Genomic DNA, 21,959 nt, shown 5'->3' on the forward strand with positions numbered 1-21,959 from the left:
GTTCTTTATTTAGACCAATGGAATCATCTTTGATGACTGTCCATATCTGAGAGATCTTCAAATCCAATCCTACAACCCTGTAGTACCTATGTTCATCCTATCTTTTTCATCCCATTGCTTTCTGTTTAAGTCTTCATTGCCTTTATGGGCCCTGTCGCAATGGACCACTAAGTCATGTCTCCCATTCTCAATCAATCCTCCATACTGTCAAAAGACCAGTCTTTCTAACCTAAGAGCTTAACCTTATCACATCATAAGAGTGTGATAAAATCTTCACTAACTTTCCATTTTCCACAGAATAAAGCCCAGTATTACAAAATTCTTGACGATCTGGCCTTCTCAAACCATTTCACCTTCATCTTTTACATGAATGATAATCAGTGGTCCTGAAAAGATCTCTCCCTTCTCTTGCTTTTGGTAACCAAATTAGCAGCAATTGCTTGCTGGTTTTGAATTTATTTTCCCATTTAATTATCACAACAAACATATGACGTAGATATTGCTGTGTCCATCTTCCACACAAAGTAACCAAAACACAGAGAGGTCAAGTTCAGTTTTCCAGGTCACACAGCTAAGAAGCAAAAGAGTAGCAATTCAATCCTAAGTTCTTTGATTGTAAAGCCCATTATTTTTTACAATACCACATTACCACTCCAGTTACAGCAATAACTAAATTAACCAGTATTGACATTGTAAATTTTCCACAAATTTCCATAATTTTTTTCTTTTTCAACAGGAGTATACAGAACATTATGTAGAATAGTATGCTTTGAGATTTTAATGGAGAATGAGGCTGTTGAATATTTTATTTTATTGTGCTAATGAGGGTTCCTTAGAAAGGATAACGAATAGGATTCTTTGAATTAATATTCATTACCATCTGAACATTGCTTCTCACTTTGTTGACAAACCGTTTTGTTTGTCATGAAATGTCCCTATTGCTTCTTCAATACAGAGGCATTCTATGTGTTGAGGCATTGATTATTTCTTATATGGAATATATCATTAACCTTGACTTCCAGTATCAGCTTTTCATCATATTTAAAAAGTAATAAATAATGCTAACCCCATCCTGTTATTACATTCATTAAAATAACAAATTGTGAAATGTAAAACGACTAGTCATAGGTCATAAAAGAATGAGAGATCCTTGGTGATCTAGTGTCTGTGTTGACTCAAATCAGGCAGAGAAAACTACAATACTAATGCCTATGATCCTATCAGAAGCCTAAGTGGCCCTCACAAAGTGAGGTCACCATCATAAGCTTTGAGATATTTGTTGAAGTCAATTGCAGAAATGTATCCACTTGGAGATAGTAAAACCAAGGCCAGATAACAGAAAATTTTAAAAGGAATACAAACTTTCCTTAAGAAGACTCCATATAGAAATGGAGGCTTGTGAGTCTTGGATACTTTTTCCCTTCTCATCCATAGATCAGATTCACCCTGCCCTTATGCAGGCAGTGAAGGCGAATCTCTGAATGAAGGTAGAACAAGCGAATATGACTAGTTAGAATTAATAATTGCCTTAAGTCTTATCACTGTGTTAGCTGTTACTTATGTATACTCTCTTATTCTTTCTATTATCTCCATTCTCTTACTGTTTTATTACTCTTCTAGTGGCCATAGATCATTGTTTTCAAGGATTATCATTGGATAGTGATAGGTCAATCCATTGACTCCAATCTATCTGCTGTGTTGATGTGGCTGTCACCCTTTGGACAGACTACATAAATCTTTGGTATACTTTTCTCCATTGCCCTAAAGTTATCCCAGAACGTCTTCTGTCTCTTTCTTCTATACCAATGGGCAACCCTCATGTGGGTCCAAGCCATCATGATTCTATTGACTTGGTGACAACTCCATGATACATAGCAAACAAGTTTTGCGCATTGAATTCATGTTTACTCATCTGGTCTGGAGGGGATATACAAACACTATGAAAGCTACTGAGAATACATTTTTTAATTCCTTCTATACTGAGGTTTACGTAGTAAGATATATTCATATATTTCAACATTTTATACCAATTTAGTGGGTTTGGGGTATTACAAATTATTTAAATGTAGATATCATATCTTTTCTTTCTAAGTGCTAATTGGTTTATTTATACCCTTGCATTTAACGAACCACGTGTCAGGGAAAAGCACAATTAAAAAGGGTACTAGTAGTTTTACTGAAACATCCTGTAGCTTCTTTGAATTTATAAAATAATGTCAGCATCCTAAGACCAACAACATACCACTTAATTCTCTGATATTTTTTCCTGACTTACACTCCTCTACACCAATTCTATTCAGGATATATTTGTGCAGACCCTTTACATTTGAACATAGGCATTCACATCACACACATATATCTACATGAACAGATATATCCACATACGTAAAACACCACCACAAATTTACAGAATATGTGACTATTCCTATTAAATTGAGCTATGCTGAAAACAGGTTGTATTAGTTTGCTAGGCTACCATAACAAAATACCACAGATTGGTTAGTTCAAACAACAGAAATTCATTTTCTCATAGCTCCAGGGACTAGAAATCTAATGTGTTGGCAGGTTTGATTCTGTCTAATTCCTCTCCTTGACGTGCAGATAGCCACCTTCTACGTCTTTCCTTTGTTTGTGTGCGTCCCTGCTGTATCTAGGCGTGTTCAAATTTCTTCTACTTATAACAACACAACTCAGATTGTATGCAGGCCCACACTAGCAGCCTCATTTTAACTTAATCACTCCTTTAAAGACCATATCTTCAAATAGAGACACATTCTGTCACAATGTGTCTAGGGACACAATTCAGTCTAAAACAGAGGTTAATCATAAATTAACTAAAATATCTACTAGAGTTCTTATATTTGTATATTACATTTATACAATTTTAAATACTCAACAATACAATAACTTAATGTTTAAAGTTATATCGACACTCTATAACTCAAAACAAAAATTTAAATTTGTCGTCATGAGACCTATTTGTATAAGATTTCAGATATGCTTATGTAAGACATATCTATATTATCTTAGAGTTTCAGTGGTCCTTCAAAGAAGAGCTTAGGAAATCACACATCTCATTTAAAATGAGTGTATTCCCCCATTATCCCAATATTCTTGTGTATACTGACTGCTACATAGCTTTTAGATAAATGTTAATTGGCATTATTTGCTATTAGGGCTGAAAAGAGCACAAAGAAGTTGCCTAATCAGTACTTTCTTCACAGCTGCTTTCACCTCTTTGTTACGTAGACTATAAATGATAGGATTCAACATGGGGGTTAATGCACCATACACCAATGCCATAAATTTATCAATTTCCTGTGAATCCACAGCTGAGGGCTTCAGGTACATGGAGAGAGCTGTCCCATAGAACAAAATCACCACAGTCAGGTGGGCTGCACATGTTGAAAAGGCTTTTCCTCGACCATCTGCTGAGCTGATTCTTAGGATGTTGGAGAGGATAAATGCATAAGAGATACAAATGAGGAGCATCGGCATAGGAAGAAGAAGTATGCTGATCACCAGCATGATTAACTGCACCTTGGAAGTGTCTGCACATACTAGTTTCAAGACAGCCAGGATTTCACAAGCGAAATGATTGATGACACTATTTCCACAAAGAGGCAGCTGTAGCACAGACATTGTTTCCACAAAGGCAGTGAGGCAGCCTGTCACCCAGGAGCCAGCTGCAATCTGCACACAAATCCTCTTGTTCATGATGATGGGATATCTCAGGGGGCTGCAGATGGCCACATACCGGTCATATGCCATCATGGACAGGAGCACACACTCAGTGGAGCCCACAGCAAGAGAGAAGTACATCTGAGCGGCACATCCTGAGAATGAGATGGTGTCTTTCCCTGAAACAAAGTTTGTCAGCATTGGAGTGAGTGCAGAAGAGGTGTACCAGATGTCCAGAATGGAGAGGTTGCTGAGGAAGAAGTACATGGGTGTGTGTAGGCGGGAATCCAGGATGGTGATGGAGATCAGAATCATATTACCCAGCAAGGTGATCAAGTACATTAGCAAGCACAGCACAAATACAGTGATTTCCACTTTGGGATACTGAGTAAATCCCAGGACAATAAAATATGAAATGACAGTCAAGTTTGTCTTGATCATCTTATTCTTTCCTGTTCTTCTGTAGTAGCGAATAAAAGTATACAGTGTAGATATTTAAAATTGTAAACTCTACCAACTTTCAAGAGGTTTTCATTTGGGGTACTTTAAAAGGATCATTATCCTGGCAATATCATATTAATTATTCACTCATGCATCCAGTATTTATAGAATACTCTACAAGTCACTGAAGATCTAGAGCTGAATTATATAAAAGTGGCTCCCAGGGAACTCACAGTAAAATATAAGACCCAGTCAAGTAATAAATAATCACAATAACGTGATATAAGTATTCCCCAGGGTACTCGGCAAACACAGAGTAAGAATCCTAGTTCTTTCTTTGGGGTGCTACTCAGTGAGATATTTTAAGACTTGGCTCAATAAAAATATGCATCATATCTAATCAAGTTAAGGACCAGGGAAGCTTTGCTGGGCAAAGAACAATTTTTTGTAAAAGTTGCAATGAGAAAGGATTTGGTTACAATTCATAAACCCACAAATTATGTAAGATAACACAGGGATATGCTGCACAGTAAGGATCATAAATAGAAGATGGACAAGAGTCCAATCACTACAACGTTGCCTGCTTTCTGTCTCCAAGGAGGCATTTTTGAATACGGAAAATTCTTGAACCCATACTTTCTCAGAAAGAAAATCATTTTCAAAGCTATGTATTTTAAAGTACATATCTAGTTACTTGCAATATATCTGACAATTGATCACACATGGAGACGTGTTTAAAAACCACAGTCCTACTAGATAGAGTTCACATGAAATCAATCACAAATACAGATACCGCACATTCTCATTGTTGCCTAGTCCTCCAACCTCATCTCCCAACAGTCTGCCTCCACACTCTGGTCTGCAACAACCAGCTTCTGCATCCTCATACTATGATCCTTCTATCTTATCATTTAAAATGGGATGAGTTCAAGAAACAGAGTTTGTCTTGGTTTGCCTCCCACAAGACCTGAACTACCAGCAGCAATGGTGCCATCCTAATTTGGTTTTGGTTCACTGAAGAAAATGCTACTGAGATGTCATAGTAGGCACAGTGGCAAATCCAGCTGGAATCAGTGAGAGCCGTGTTTGAATAAGGACTTATTTTATATTTTTATTTAAAAATATAATTTAAAATTTTTATGTCTATAATCTACAGCCTGTCTACCTGGAGAGCCCTTCCTTTCCAGTTCCCATCTTGTCCTTCTTGAATATTCTATCCAGTCATCAGAACTGTATGCCATAGTCTTAAGCGCGACTTCATTCTTTGTACATACTTATTGTTATTCAAGTGTAACACACTGAACTATACCTATATGTGCATATCCCTATTGCTGGCTCCACTGCACTGTGAGCTTTTCAAAAGCTTGCTCCTCACAATACTAGCAAGGTAATAACTCACATTTAGGATTTTTAAAAACACTTTGCTGCCTTGAAAATGGTAAGTTTTTGATACATGTTAAAAATAAGTACGTTTTCACTATAGGTCTCTGTGTCAACATAAACCCTGAAGAATTCTCAACTTGTCATTTACATATGCAATCTTATCTACAACATTAAAGAATTAGCTGCTTAAGAAACAAAGCTGATGAGCTCTTAACTTTAAATATTTGATGTAGAGTGAGGAGGAAAAGACAATGACCACTTGTACTCTTAAGAGAGGTAGAAATGGTTTCCAAACAATTGTCCTCTGTAGGGAATCAGAGCTCTGTCCTCTGAGTGTGAGACCTGGACTCCAGATCCAACCGTGCTACTTACTGGGGTGCAAAGTTAGGCAAATCACTTGGAATCTTTGAAATTTGGTGTCCAGTCTACACAAAGAGGATGATAATTCCTATCCTGTACAGATCTCAGAGATTTAGGTAAACTTGTTTTAAAATCTCCCTCTACCACCCCAACTCCACGGCCTCTCTAATATTTCAGAGAATCACAAAGCATTTGTGATTTCCTGGTCTCCCTGCTGTCTAGAACCACAATTGCCTGTATACTGCTCCAGTGCTCGCCCGCAGTGACTCAGATAATAAACTTCACACCTTCTTCATAATCTATTAAAATTTCAACCCCCAATTCAGAAGAATGAGAGTTAGACATTTCTGGTCACCGAAGTCTATTTTGGTCAGCACACACCACCACTTCCATTGAGGGTTTCTCTAGTGGTCTTCCCACCCAGCACCCAGTGTCCTTGCTCTAGCTCTGGCTCCTCTCTTGCCCTCCCCTTTCTCTTCTCACTTCACCACTCTCTTGTCCTCCCTTTCAGAAACAAAGCTCTGGAGTCTTCTCCTTTTCTCATGCAGATTGAGTCCCCATCATTCCTTACCCTTGTCTCACTTCTTTTTCAGAGTCTCACCTGTCCTGGATCATTTTATGTAGTTACTTTCTCTTTTTCTAAAATAATTTCTGATTCCAGTGCTGAGATAATTAAATGTTTTCTAACACATTCCACTCCTTCTTTTCTAGATATCACAGCCAGAATAAACTCAGAGAACTTCTGATCCAAACGTCTCATTTTAAAGTTGAGAGATGCTTGAAGGGCTTTATGATTTGTTTGAGGTGAATGAGAAAATCTGGAGCTCATAGCCAAAAGTTGTATCTGACATTCAGGACTCATTTCTTCAACTCAATATTTTCCCTACCAACCAGTACTTCTTTTTCACAGAAATACCTCTATTCTGGTTTCCTAACCTAGGTGAAACCCATCAATAACTTTTTTTATGTCTGAGAATAGAGAAAGAGATAAATAAGGTCTGCTCCCATTTACCTCTTCACATGTAATGAGCATCTTCTTTCGTGGTTAAAGTATGCTTCAATTTTTAGTATTAAAATTGATCTTCAGCACAGTCTTTCTTCTGAGTCTGGTGCAGTGCTCAAAATAGTAAAAGATGCTGAATTTTGTAATTATGATCATATTCTATGAAAATTGTATTAAAGTCAGTTGTGCAGAGGTATTTCTATTCAGAAGATTCCAAGAAAAAAGCATATGGATGTTCTTGATTTGGGAAAAATCAACCCAAACCTTGCCTGATTCACAAAGTCTCAACATACATAGCTCCTATTAATTAAAAGCTTAAAAACGCTTTCTTAAGAGAAATCATGACATGAAGATTTCTTCTGCCAAAATCACCAACTGTGATCTGCTCCAAAAAACTTCCAAAGGGTTATCTCTGGAACTCAGACTACTAAAGTCTCCTGTTGCTGCTAGGGACCTTCCGAATCCCTTAACAATTTGATGTTATGATTCTGAAACATAAGGAAGTTAAGAAATTCCCAGTGCTCAAGGGAATGATTCTCCAAGTTACATTCACGAATTCAGGACAAAAAAAAAAAAATAGGTAAATAGTTTCAAATTATTTCAAGTCATTTAGCCCAGAAAAGGGCCTGAACTTGGGCAGCATACTGGAGGAGACAATTTGCCTATTCCGTTTCTTCTGTAGATTGCCTAAATTACACAGCAAACATTGCAATTAATAGAACTATAGAAATGCCTTCCCCTCTGTCCTCTGAGCTTGCAAAGTAACTTATTTATTTTCAAAAATCTCTCCAAATATCTCAGTTATCTGAGTAATAGAAGACAAAACATCCTTACTGAGCATTTAAATGGCTGCAAAGTAAAGGGAAAGCATTAATCAGATACTTTATGACTATGCAATGCCCCTTGAATACACTAAGTTCCCAGCACAATATTTGTGTTTTTATAAAAATTATATAATAATCACTGAGAGAGTAATGCAATAGAATTAGCACTGGACGTAAAGCAAAGGAGTTGTAGATTGAACCTCATTTCAACTATTGACTAGCCAAGCAATCTTATATAGTTGTGGTACACTAATCACATTAATGACTTCAATTCTTCACTCCTTCCTAGGCCCACCTACTCTGATTTTGGCCCTCGGCATGTGACTTGATTTGGTCACTGGGCATTACCAAATATAACGCAAGCAGAGACTTGCAACTCACTTACACCATTAGGTTAACCCTCTCTCTTCCATCTCTACTATTGTCGTGAGAATATGTCCTCGTTAGCCAACCGGAGGATGAAATGCACATTAAGCAGAACTGAGTTATTCCAGTTGCCACAGCCAAAGCCGTCCCAGGTAAACCAGGAGTCAGTCAATCCCCGACAAATGAGTGAGCCCAGAAACAATCAATAAGCCAACTCATGGCTGATTTGAGAAGCAAGTATAATTTAGTTGAGATTGCCTGGTTCCAGCCCAGATAAGCTGTATCTTGTCAACTTTAATAAATGTTTATTTTGGTATGCCACTGAGATTTTATGATTGGTTATTCTGCTGCATCATTGTACCAATATAAGACTGAGGTGTCAATAGATGCTTTCATTACCAATCCAACATTGACCCCCCTGAACATTTCTCATTCTTAAAAGAATCACAATTTTATTCGTCTATCCCATTTTTATCCATAGAATATTCTGAGTAGTCCGAGCTTCCTACCTTACTTTCTAGAAGCCTTACATTGTTTACCTTCATATTGGGATATGGAAATAACTCAATCCACCTAGAATTAATTTTTGTGTGCAGTATGAGGCAAAGGTCAAGATTTACTTTGTACTGTGTGGATACCATTTGACTCAACATTATTTATCAAAATGATCCCTTCCCCTCTGCACTGCAGAGTCACTTTTGACATAAACGAATTGACCAGGTATGTCTGGATCTGTTTTTGGCCTCTTGATCTGTTCCAGTAACCTATTTTTCTATCCCCACACCAATACTACATTGTCTTATTGGCTATAGCTCCGTAAGACTTGATTTCTGATCCTCTGCATTTTTTCTTCTTTATGGATGGTTTGGCTGGTTTGGGCATTCATAATTTTAACATCTGCTTATCAATTTTCACAATATACCTGCTGTAATTTTTATTGGAATTGCCTTGAACCTACATGTCAATTTAGAGAGAATTGACATCTTTATATTGTTGAATCTTCTAATTCATCAGGAAGATGTAGCCTTCCATTTACTTTGGTCTTCTCTAATTTTTCTGAATAAGGTTGTATTGGTTTCTTTTCTATAAATGTCTTGCATATATTATGTGAAATTTATTCACATACTTCTATGTTTTTGGTGCTATGATAAAGTGTTTGTGCTTTAAATTCAATTTTCTACTTTTTTGTTACTGGTATGTTATGATTTTTCTATGCAAAATTTGTATTCAGAAATCTTGCTAAATTCACTTATTAATTCCAATAGTTTGTAGGTCATTTGGATATTCTCTGTATGCATAGTGTCATTTGTAAATAATGACAGATTTTACTTTCTCTTGTTTATAGCCTTTGTCATTACCTATAGTACTGATTATGAACTCCAGTACAATACTGAATATAAGTGATGACAGCATACATTGCAACCATCTTTTATTTCATTTATTATAAATACTGATACATATGAGTTTTTATCTAGTGTTTTACTCTTTCTTTTCTATTAATCCTAAGTGTTACCTTTTATCCTTTATCCCCCCTTTCTTGCTTTCTATGGAGCAAATTGTCATTTCCCTTTCATTTGTTTATTTTTTTTTTTTTTACTTTTTTGGGGGCAATGCTAATCTTAGAGATAGAAATATACAACCCTGACTTATAAGCTTATAATATATATATTGATACTTTTATCACTTTCTAGAAAATGCCAAACCTTTAATTCCACTTAACCATTTCTAGTTTTTGTGTTATTTCTATTATGTCTTAATTCTACATATAACTTAGAAGCCGAGAACATTATGATTATTGTTTGTTATATTTGATATTCATTTAGATTGACCTATATATTCATCTGTCCTCATGTTTATTATTCCTTACTGTTGGATTCTATCTGAGCTCATTTTATTTCCACCTGAATAGTTCTCCCTGTATGGTTTCTTTCAAGGCAAGCCTGTTAGAGACAAACGATTTGTGTGTGTGTGTGTGTGTGTGTGTGTGTGTGTGTGCTTGGAGAGGGCTTTGGAAGAAGGGGTCTGGAAAGATTTTCATATTTTTTTTCACTTTTGAAGGATATTTTCACTGAGTATATAATTATTGGTTGGCAATTATTCTCTTTCAATGCTTTAAAAAGTTGTTCTTTATATTCTAGCATCCATTGTTTCTGTTAAGAAGTCACCTTTAAGTTTCTTGCTACTTCTTTGATGAAATGTCTTTGTTTTTTCCTTTGGCTGCTTTTGATGTTTATATTTATTGTTTGTTTCTGAAGTTTTACAATGAGGTTCATAAATGTGGCTTTCGTTTCACTTACCTTTCTCAACATAGTAGATCTCCTTGAGTTTGCGGCTTGATGCCTTTCATAAATTTGAGAAAATTCAGTTTTAGCTATTTGCTCTTCTACCTCATTTCCTCTTTCTCCTCTCCCTCTGAGTGTTCAGTTATACATATGTTAAACTTTTCCAACATGTCCCATATAACTCTTAACTTCTTTCTATATTTTCCTTCCTTTTTCCTCTCCATGTATCTGTCAGGATACTTTCACCTGGTCTATATTCCAGTTTGCTAAGCCTTTCTTCAATGTTGTCTAATACATGGTTAAATTCATCTATTTAGTTCCTAATTCCAGTTGTATTTTTCAGCTCCATAGTTTATACTTGATGTTTTAATATTATTTCCAATTCCCCAGTGAATTCCTTATCTTGTTTTCTGTGTTGAGGGACATGTTAACATCAGTTGTTTTAAAATCTGTGTATGATAACTCCTGTATTTGAATCATCTGAGAGTCTTTCAATTGTCCATTTTTATCTCTTGACTATGTATCTTTGCATGCTTGGTAATTTTTTATTAAGCGCCAGATACTGTATATGAAAAAATGCAGAATCTCTGAATGACATTTTATTTACACAAAAGGAATTCACTTTATCTTCTAATAGAAACCTGGAGAAGGGGAGATTGCCTTATGTAAAACAGGGATTGAGAAAATTTCAACTTGGATTTCAGATTTTGTAAGGCTTAGCTAAAATCTGGTTCATCTCCTTTTTTAGATTTATCCTTCTAAGTCTGACATGAGACCCTAACATTTATATGAGGGAGCTTTCTCCTTCATGGGTCTCAGACTGCAACTTTTATCTCATAAGCTCTTGGGACTGCTGATCTCATCTAACATTTTAATCCCTTTTTGCTTGATTTCCATGTCTCCTACTCAGAGCAGCCTAAGAATCAGCAAATGCTTCAGGCAGAGAACCAATGATAACTGTTGGGCTCACTTATCTGTACCTCCCTTCAATTCAGGACCTTGGCCTCCCTTCAATTCAAAATGTGATGCCTTGGTAGATCCAAAATTCAAGTTTTTCTTCCCAGACCAATGAGAATGCCAAAATCTATTCTCACTTTTCTGCCTCTTAGCAACATCTCTCTGCCCAGTTTCTAGCCTGCCAACAGACACAATGAAGAATCAGTAAATACCAAAGATAAAAAAAGAAGAGAACATATCATTTGGTTCACTTAAATGAGCTTCCGTTCTCTCCAGGATCTTAACTCTTCATATCCTGATTTTTCCATTGATCTTACATACAGAAGTTTTACTAATTTTTCTCATCAGATCTTATAAATTTTTTAGTCTCTTTTTATTGCTACTTCTGCCATTTTCTTGTCTTATGATTTTGACCAGGACTACCAAGTCTATGTTAAATAGTCACTGTAAGAGTGGGCATCCTTATCTCTTAGTCTAGATCTTAATAAGAATGTATACACTGTCTCTATTAATTTTTAGTAAATAGTAGTAACTTGCCATAGGTTTTTGGTATATAGTTTCTTTTCAAGATTAGGAAGTTAACTTCAGTTTGTGAACTGCAAATAATTTACATGAAAATTATGAATTGAACTTCACCAAAATTATTTCCTACATCTCTTCAAGTAATTACTTTTTATTTTCTTGATTTATTGGTGATGTTTATCAAATGTTTACAGAAGGATAATCCGTATGTCAAACAACAGTAGTTCTTACTTCCTTGGCTTCTTATGAATAAAAGCATTTAAAATATATCTGGCATAGAGTAATCAATACACGTATAACTATTACTATTGTTGCTAATAAAATTCTTAAAAATGAGGATTGTTATTAATATTGCTTCTTATTTATTGCATTGGTGGTTTTCAAAGTATGCCCCTTGGAATCCTCTAACAACTGAATTGAGGGAGGAAGAGTGAATAAGGTGCTAAAGGGAAATGCTTTTTCCTTCCCTGCAAACCATTGTAACTTCAACCAGAGAAACTTTTGTTTGTTTTATATATTTTTCTTCTGCATAAATTTTATTTGCTAAAAAATAATGGTTAAATATAATTGGTTTAGTTAAATGTATATATTTTGAATAAAAACACTGTTATTACAGTTGATCCCTAAGTGATAGTTCTCTCATGAGGTGAAAATAAACAAATTAAGTGGGGCCTACAATACACAACATTACATATCTCTATTAATGATAAAATTAGCTTTGTAAATACTTTTGATTCATTTCTATTAAATAAAGCACATTTATTGAGCAACTACTTCCACATCATATTAAGGTACATACTGGAGTGATGTAAAGATATGTCCCTTCAATGGGGCTACTGTCTTCAATGAGGCTATCTGCAAATAGGTAATGACTGTGTATACTACTAGCAGACCATAATGAGCAACAAAAAGAGACTCAACTACACAGGACTGCATTATGACCTGTTGAGTGCTAGACACTTTTGCCTTCATGGGCCCTTTCTTCCATCAAATAATATTAAAAGTTATATTTTACATCTGCATTGGTATAAAGATATATATGCTAATATTATATATTAAAACTTAAAAATTCACTGTTTTACTTGGATTTTAAAAGAAATCAAACATTTTCATAGGCTCCTAACAGTATACTAGGCTTACTGGGCCTAGGGGATAAGTCAGCCCTGCAGCCAGGGGTCAAGAATTCACATACATATAAAATTGTGTCAGGTAATATAAATGATGCATACTAACCAGGAGTAACATGTTAATTGGCAACTAATATTCATCTCCAGTGACAAGCAGATAAGAGAGAGAGGAGGGTACTCTGGTAGAATGGGGAACACGCTTCAGATCTAATGGGTCATGTGTAACTGACCTTCATGATGAAAATGGGTCCAATGTTTTCAAATATTATAATGTATTTGAAGACAAGCTGAAAGCATAGATTTTTATCCCATTTCTCCTGCTTTTAAAATGTTGTCTTCTAATTCAAATTTAAAATATGGTGCAGGAGTCACTGCCAAAAAAAGTCCACCTTTCTGCTGCCTCCAGGCTCTGGGGCACTGATTTGCAGTCATGTGTTAAGAGGCAAAACTAGTAGGAATGGTAATAAACTGCTTTAGGATCCAAATGTCCTATAATCAAATATCTTCTCTCTTAACCCTGAGAAAATCAGGTTAGGATTCCTGCTCTACTGGCCTGGATTCACAGAAAAAAAAATTTCTCTCATAACTATATTGTTGTATCTAAATAGATAACTATGATAACACAGAATATGAATCTTAAAAGAGAAGTTCTTGCAGACACTGTATTAACAAATTTCTGTTCTGTCATCCACAGAGTGCTGTTGGAGAAAGTTGGAGAAAGGGCATATGTAATATGGAGATGACCAATGATTCCATGTTGACAGAATTTGCCTTAGTTGGGCTTTCTGTCCACCCAAAGCCCCAGACAGTTTTTTTTGTGCTAGTTTTGTGTATGTATGTGATGATCTTGCTGGGAAATATAATCCTCACCTCAGTAATTGTGATTCTCACTTGCACACGCCCATGCATTTCTTCCTCTGTAATCTTTCCTTCCTGCACATTTGCTACACAAGCGCCTCTGTCCCACCAATTCTTGACAGCTTCCTGACAGGAAGGAAAAGGGTTTCCTTCTCTGGGTGTATGGTGCAAATATTTCTCTCCTTTGTCATGGGGGCCACAGAGTGTGTGCTTCTAGGCATGATGGCACTTGACCACTATGTGGCCACCTGCTACCCACTGAGATACACTGTCAACATGAGCACAGGTGCCCACATGCCTGTGGAAGCTGGATCCTGGGTCGCTGGGCTTGTGGACTCTGGTACAGACATCTCTCGCAATGCAATTACCATTTTGTGCTAACAATGTCATTCTAAGTAAACTATGTAGGCATTTTGTCATATGAACTCCCTTAATAAAGTACTACCTTTTCTTTTTCATGCAATGTGTATTATATTGTAGAGCAACAAGTTTTGTTTGCCAGCTACCATAACTTTTCTGGATTTGGTACATAATGAGACTAAGATAACTGAAAAAGTTCCCTAGTAATGCACCCTAAGTTTTAACCTAAATAAACAGAGGTGGCATGGTAACAGAGAATTCCTCTGGGACTTTGAGGTCATGTTGTAACGAAGACTTCTCTTCTCTGCATTGGACCATACAGCTCCTAATCAGTAGGAGAACTAGAAAGAACTGGTAACTGACAAAAACTGCAATAAGAGGATAAGAGGTGTCCAAAGAGAAAGAGTCAAGTTGTTCAATGACCTGAGGGGCTACCAGATTTTGGGCACTGGGGGATAAAACAAACATGGGGCAAAACTGAGATAATCTCTATTGTGTGAAGAGTGTGGCCATGTGGAGCAGTGTCAAAATGAGGAATAGAAGCCCCATTTCCATTGAAGGAATTGAATTAGATATGTGAATAGGGGAAAGCACTCCTTTTTTCCAGACTTTTGAGAATGAGAATCGAAATATAGAACACAAATCTAAAGTAAAAGATGACAGCTACTGACAAATTGTAAAAGTAAGCATATGATATATTCCTTTCTTGTTAACAGGTAATTATGGTTTCTTCATAAAATTAAATAAGTTAATTCATACATAGCACTAAATAGTGCCTAGAACATACTAAAGGTCCACTAAACATTGGCTAGTTTTCATTATTAGCATTGGATGCACTTTAAGAGGCCATAATGATTTGAGTAGGCACAAGATTTTCATCCTTACTTTTTATGGAGTAATTTTGATGCTATGAAGCTATTGTCTCTTAGCTTCAAATCCTCTTATCTATGCTCTGGTTTATGATTTAGGATTGGGATACTGAAAGCAGTATTTCTCCTTTGTTTTCAGGCTTCTCTTAAATTCATCCAAAAGAGTTGCTGGAGAGATAACGGAAGGTTGGATAAAGATAAAGGACTTGAGCCTCCCTATTTCCTTTTTGTTCCTGTAATGGTCACCCAAGCTTTGGGTCTTCACCATGACAATGATAGCTCCCTAAGTACTTCCAGCATTAGTTTCAGTTTTTATTTCTTCTTCCTGTAACCCAGAACCAGTAGCTTACCAGGGCCCCCTCCTCAGAGGTTTGAATCTGTCACTTAGCTTTTACTTCTGTGAATGAATAGCACTGATCAAGGCTCTAGTCTGTCTTGAGGTATCTTTAAAAGCAATGAAATATGCAGTTGTCTGCTTAAGAAATGTAGTGAATCAGATAGAGCATAAGCAATACTTTTGGCCAGACTATGATTTCCATACACAATTCAACAACAGAAAGTCCTAGGCAAGACATTTGTATTTCTTCTGCATTTGCTTTCTTGTGGCTAAAATGTAGATTATGAAAATCTCTATATTATACTCTAAAATGGCATAATAATAATCATATGATCATATAAAACAAAAACATTTAGTTTACCAAACCCTGAGATACATACGAGAAGGGATAAACTTAGGACCTTGAGAAAAAGAAACATAAGTAAAATTCTTTTCTTTGCCAATGCATACCTAGTACCCACCTAAGCTCTCTGCTTGGCACACAGTGTGCTATTTCTATAAACTTGTTGAATTAATGAATAAGCAAGTAAATAAATGAATGAAAAAAATCTCCATAAGGGTACATAATGGTTTCCAAAATAACTTATCAAGATCATATTACTGGATCCTCATGAGAAATCTTCAAGGAGTTAATACTTCCCCAACATTACAGAAGAGAAGATCTAGTTCCAGAAATGTAGAAATATCTGAAGTCAAACCAGGATGTGGGAAGTCTTTGATTTGAATAAAACAATTAACAAACTTAACCTAACTATTATAAAATACACATTCTTCTAAAACACATATATTTTGGTAGCTGAAAGCAAGAATCAGTAAATTTCAAAGAAATTATATTAAGCAGCCCATATTCTCTCAATTAAATTAAATGTAATTAATTAATTAAAAAGCTCCATAAACTGAGATAACTAAAACACACTTCTGAATGACTAATGAGTAGCAGTCATATTCAAAATATTTAAAATTTCTATGGCAAGTGCCTTAGTAAAATAATGAATGCCTGCCATAAACTAGCAATGTGGCCATAGTAACATATGCCAGCTAAGTTTCAGCTTTGCTTATCGAGCAAAGAAAAAATTACAACCAAAAATTTACAACCAGACCTGAGCTTGTACTCGTTGGTATAGCTGTACTGGTTGTTCATATTTAGTGTTCATTCTGATTGGTTGGTAGCTGTGCCATAGTCTTTGTAAAATATTTTCAATAGCAACCTGCTAAGAAATGACATATAATTCAAGACAGCAAATTAAAGTTTACTGGATACAGAAAAAACAGTTTTTGGAGAGAAAGATTTGTACTTAAATTTTATGGGAAAGTTGGTTTCATAAGCAAGAGAGAAAGAAAGAAAGAAAAAGAAAAGGAAAATAAGGATAAGGAACTATATAGAGAATTTGAATGCTAGAATAATATGCAAGGCATTGTGCTATATATTCACATCTAATTATTCCCTACTAAATCTTCACAATAATCTTGAAAGGTATATCTACTTACTCTTAATTTATAAATGAAGAAACTAAGACTCATAGAGGTTAAGATCATACAGACACTAAGTGAGATCTAGTTTTCAACCCATAGTCTTGAGTATAAAGACATTATTTCCTTTACTGCCTACTAATCAGGAGAGAAATATCCTGAAGTCCATTTGCATCTGAATCAGGAAAATTAATCCAAAAATATTAGAGGGCAAGACAACTAAGATTTCCTAACTGGATTTAACCTCAGAATTTCTCCAGAGCTGTTAACTGGATATATAGGTGAATTCAGTGAATTTTCATGATCAAGTCCAAGATGATTATGGCAAAGGCTGTGAATAAGAGTGGATAGTATGTTGACTTGTTCTCGAGCCCAGCGTTGCATCATCCTTCTGAGATACTCATTGATATCCCTGTACTGACATGTAACAGACAGTAATCACCAGGAACAAAGTGTTTTAACCAACCAGAAAATTGCCAATTAACCTTGGGTCTTGGGTTTTCAGTGTGATGCACTTAGGGAAGATGAACTTTTAGTGTGCAAGAATTTTTAGTTTATCAAGGGAAGAAAATATTACTGGTTAGGAGACTGGATGTAAAGTCAAACTGTTTAGTTTGGAATCATGCTGTTGCAGGAGAGCATAGCAACATTATTGCAAGGCTTTAAGCTTAGCAAGAACAAATTACAAAATGGATGACTGAGAAATATGCAACTTGCTAATTCTCAGAAATTACTGTGTTAGATTGTTTGTGCTTTGGAATCAAAGGCCAGAAGGTAGTATCTTATCAAACATGAAGACAAGGGACTTAAGAACGCTGGGCCCTTGTAGGAACGGAATGCCGTCTGCATAACTTGCCAGATTGTTTGTTCCCAGGATACTCCCTCAGAGAATGGCCTTGTGTAGGGCCAGGTACATTGAAGGGGGGAAGATTAAAACTGCTGAGCTTTCACTTGCATATACCTGCTGGCATGAGTTCCTGCTATGCTTGTACTTCTTGGCCTGCAAATAAATACGTGGCGATCAGAGGGATGTCACCTCAGTCCTAGAGGATGATGGTCCCCTGTCCCATTAAATAATATAGAATGTGTTGTGCCTATTATATAGACGTGTTCTGTACATTCATTCTGCCCGCCCCTTCAGCTTGCTGCCTAGCTGGTCTTGGCAGCATCATGCCTCCAATTCTGCTTTACTAATCTATAGCCCATACAATTAACTTAATTACTCCGAACCTCAGTGTATCATTTGTTGTAAGGATTAAATATACCAGTTCATTCATCCACATTTTACAGCACTTCTCTCATTCTAGAAAAAAGGTCTAGTTTGAAACACCAAGGAGGTAGAGGAAAAGGGAGAATTCAACTATAACCAGGGTTGCTTGTGGTAATAGTTGATGGCCTGGTCAATGGCACCTAGCCAGTATATAAAGATGCAAATTTAAAGATTTTTAAAGATTTTTTTCCTTTTTCTCCCCAAAGCCCCCCGGGACATAGTTGTATATTCTTCGTTGTAGGTCTTTCTAGTTGTGGCATGTGGGATGTTGCCTCAGCGTGGTTTGATGAGCAGGGCCATGACCGGACCCAGGATTCGAACCAATGAAACACTGGGCCGCCTGCAGCGGAGCGAGCGAACTTAACCACTTGGCCGTGGGGCCAGCCCCATAAAGATGTAAATTTAAAAACTAATGATGAGCATTTCATTTGATGCTGTAGATGGTGTTATTTTTGGTGCAAATATTACTGGTAATCACTTTGCAGTATAAGAGAAAAGCAGAGCAACCATTACTAAACAAACTCCACTTTTTTAAGGAAGAAAGAAGTAGAACCACCAAAAGGAGAGGCAAGTAGGCACCCAAGAAGTAGAAATAGAGGGATGGCTATGTAGGATCACCAAAAACACAAAAGGAAAAGCCTCAAGAAGCCTCAAAGGGAAAATATAACTCTAGAAAAGAAATTGGAGATATGGACATTGGCAATATCAGAGAGATTAATGTGGAGAAGAGGGACTAAGATCCAATTGGTTCATGAATGGCTTCTCTAGGGCAGGCTGGAAAGTCAATAGTGGTAAGTCCAAAGTTGTCATATGATCAGTAGGACCCTAAATGTAGATAAAAGAGCAACAATTTTCCTGAGCTCAGATGGGAAATTCTTATGACTATCTCTGAACAACAACTATGAGGTTTCCAGAGAAATGGGAAAAGACATAAAGAGCCCTCTTCCCTGTTGCAGCTTAATTAAAAATGAAGCAACCACTTCAGTGACCAATGTCTTCTGTAGCTAAGGGAAGGGAACACATTAGACATCACTTATGCCGCAGACACATTCAATCCTCATAAAATCCAGAAGTTATACATGATTTTATAAAATAAGGAATGTCTAGTCCACAAAAGTTATACAATTTGCCCTAGGTCACACAGCTAGGAAGTTGAACACTGGGGATTGGAGCTCTAAACAGACTCCAAAATTCATACACTTCCCCTCACCTCATGATATATCTCAATTTTTTTCAAAGCTCAGAGACCTTCCTATCCATCTCTTTAGCAAATGAACAAAGGACAATTTTCAACTCTATATGATGTCTACTCATGTAAAATATGTGGTCCCAAAGAGGCCAGTCGACCTAGAAAGACACCGTTTCTTTTCTACTTGCTATCTCATAGCCTGATAATCTCCTTTCACAGGAATACAAAACACAGTCTGATATTTACGCCTGAGTAGAGAACTACATCTCAGAGGACATCTTTAAAAGTTGACTGACCTACTTCTCTCTGATATTAAGGTACAATAGGTTATACAGGGTTGGGGTCCCAGGTGCTGCAACAGGCTAAAGTCACTCGTTAAAGTAAACGTAACTTTTTAGCAACAACACTGTTCTCTCCACAAGTTTTCTGGAGGGAATCTGGGACTGTTCCTAGGAGATTCATTTCTCCTCCTTAGTTAAAACTAAACTGGAAATAAAAGAGTATATGAGATCATCATGTGGAAAATTTAAAAAGTGCAATCATTTGATTATGTAGAAAGAAAACACTCCTCTATGCACTGCCATCACCCTGTCTTTCATAAAACGCAATCAGACAGGGCAAAGAAGACATATTCTAATGAAATATCGAGTAAAGAGTCAGAGGTGATGAACTGGTGGGAAAGAGAATTTTATAGTGCAGGCATTTTGTTCATTCTCAAAGAATTAAAGAGATCTGCCACAGTCCTCATCTTTCAATATTGCTTTAGACCCAGCTTGTTTTACTCAAGTACATTCACTGCAGAGCACTGAAGATATTTCAGTTTGTGATTCCCAGAAGACATGAAATCATGCAGATAGTCCAGTTTCATCCTGGGAAATTGAGGACCCATATAATTAATTTTGTGATTTAAAAAAATTATTACAGTTGTTTGGAAATAGAATGATCTAACTTTGGAAATGGAGAGTTCTTTTTCTCCAATATTCGTATAAATCCAGGACAACTATGGGTCAGGACAGTATAAAGGAAAATCCTGAGTAGGCCCCTCCTGCCTAGAGTATGATTCAATAAGTAAGAAGATTTTTTTCTAACTCTGAATTTACATAATCTACAATGATATTTAAATATAGCACCAGTGCTCAACTCAGGGCCAATGAGATGATTTATGGCAAGTAAACAAGAATAGTAAGTAAATAATCATGTTAATCAGCTCACTTTTGTAACAGGACTATTCATCACGTCGATTCAGAATCACTGTGGAATAGTCACGACTACTCCCAAAGAGCAACCCGTTCTACTAGGGTTCTTTGGGGAGATAGAAATGAACAAACCATGGGTTCACCTGCCACCAGATATGTGAGCATCTATTACAGAAAATTTAATATATGCATGTCCAAGGATTCTAACAGTGGTTGTAGGATCAGATATCCATGAGATAATCCATTGAGGGTATATTTGTACTGACTACAACACAAATGTGAATAAGGGTACTAGGGTCAATCAAACTACTCGATCTTTTTCTTGGGGATTTTTCATGAGTGCTCAAATTTGCAATGTAATTTTAGAGAGCTCATATTTGAAAGTCGCAAATAAATATGTAATTTTTCACATTATCTAGCACTCGTCATAACTAAAAATTTACCAGCATCTGTCCCTTTGGTATCTGGTAGCATTGGACACAGGCATCTGCAGTGAGAAGGGAATCAGGCCATGCTGACCTGCCAACTCCTGTGTTCCTGTCATACCCTGCTCTTCACTCACCTCCACTTCACACAAAGCTCCAGGAAAAGTAAAATATGCTACCATAGCCCTGGCTGCAAATGAAACAGCCAAAGATGAGCATGGGAATGACAGCCTTGATCCTTGAAAGTATGAGCTCTACTTCCTGCAAATATTTTCCACTTTTTTTTTAAGAACCTGTGCTGCAGGTGAAAGTAGAGAACATGTAGTCAGACTGCAGCATCGACTCTCATCTTAAGATAAACTTTACTGTCCAGAAGATGGTCCTCACAAGATCTCAAGTTGCGGCTATTTTACCGTTAGTACGAATGTGAAACTGGGTCCTGACAAAGGATGATATTCAAAAGCATGTTTAACAAATAAGGCAAAGGCAAGAGCAAATCTGAAGAGAAACCTGGTGGGATTGACACATTAGGCTCTAAGCAGAGCAGTGGTTTGATAGGTATCACATTTTAAGATGATCCCCCAGGCTGCTGTCTGAAGAATACATTGAAGGACAGCAAGAGAGAAGCTGAGAGACCAGTTAGAAAGCCAGTGCAGAAATGGGATCTCTCAGTACTTGTCAGGGCTGTGCATTACTCATCTCTGTGTCTCCCACAGCTTTTTGGTCTGCCAATGTGCAGTTGAGTTCAATTGACTTGAACACACTTTTCAAGAAAAAGGAGCCTTCTCTAATTTAGCTGGAATTACCTTAAATGAGTTGTCAAGATTTTGTGTAATTAAATTCAATGTTACATAATTTGTGTCTTACAAACAATTCATATTTTCCTCAACTCATCAAGGAATAGATTCCAATCTTTGGTGACGGTGATTCATTTTCAGTCTTTCTATTGATTTTTATAGCTTCTGATTGGAGCAGAATGATTTTATGTCGTTTTTATTGGCCAAAATCAACTGGAAATGATTATTTTTAGCATCAACAG

General features: G+C 36.5%; 1 protein-coding gene across 1 annotated transcript; it reads right to left on the reverse strand.

The window, feature by feature from the left end:
* Positions 1–3,162: 3,162 nt before the first annotated feature.
* On the reverse strand, positions 3,163–4,122 carry LOC103540816 (olfactory receptor 13F1-like). The gene has a single exon (XM_008507482.1). It carries the CDS (start codon positions 4,120–4,122, stop codon positions 3,163–3,165), a length of 960 nt encoding a protein of 319 aa, XP_008505704.1.
* Between the last annotated feature and the right edge of the window lie 17,837 nt (positions 4,123–21,959).

Source organism: Equus przewalskii, chromosome 26 (assembly GCF_037783145.1).
Source record: "Equus przewalskii isolate Varuska chromosome 26, EquPr2, whole genome shotgun sequence".
Taxonomy (NCBI): Eukaryota; Metazoa; Chordata; class Mammalia; order Perissodactyla; family Equidae; genus Equus; species Equus przewalskii.

Coding starts and splice junctions, on each gene's coding strand:
- LOC103540816 (XM_008507482.1), bottom strand. CDS start 4,122: ATGATCAAGACAAACTTGACTGTCATTTCATATTTTATTGTCCTGGGA.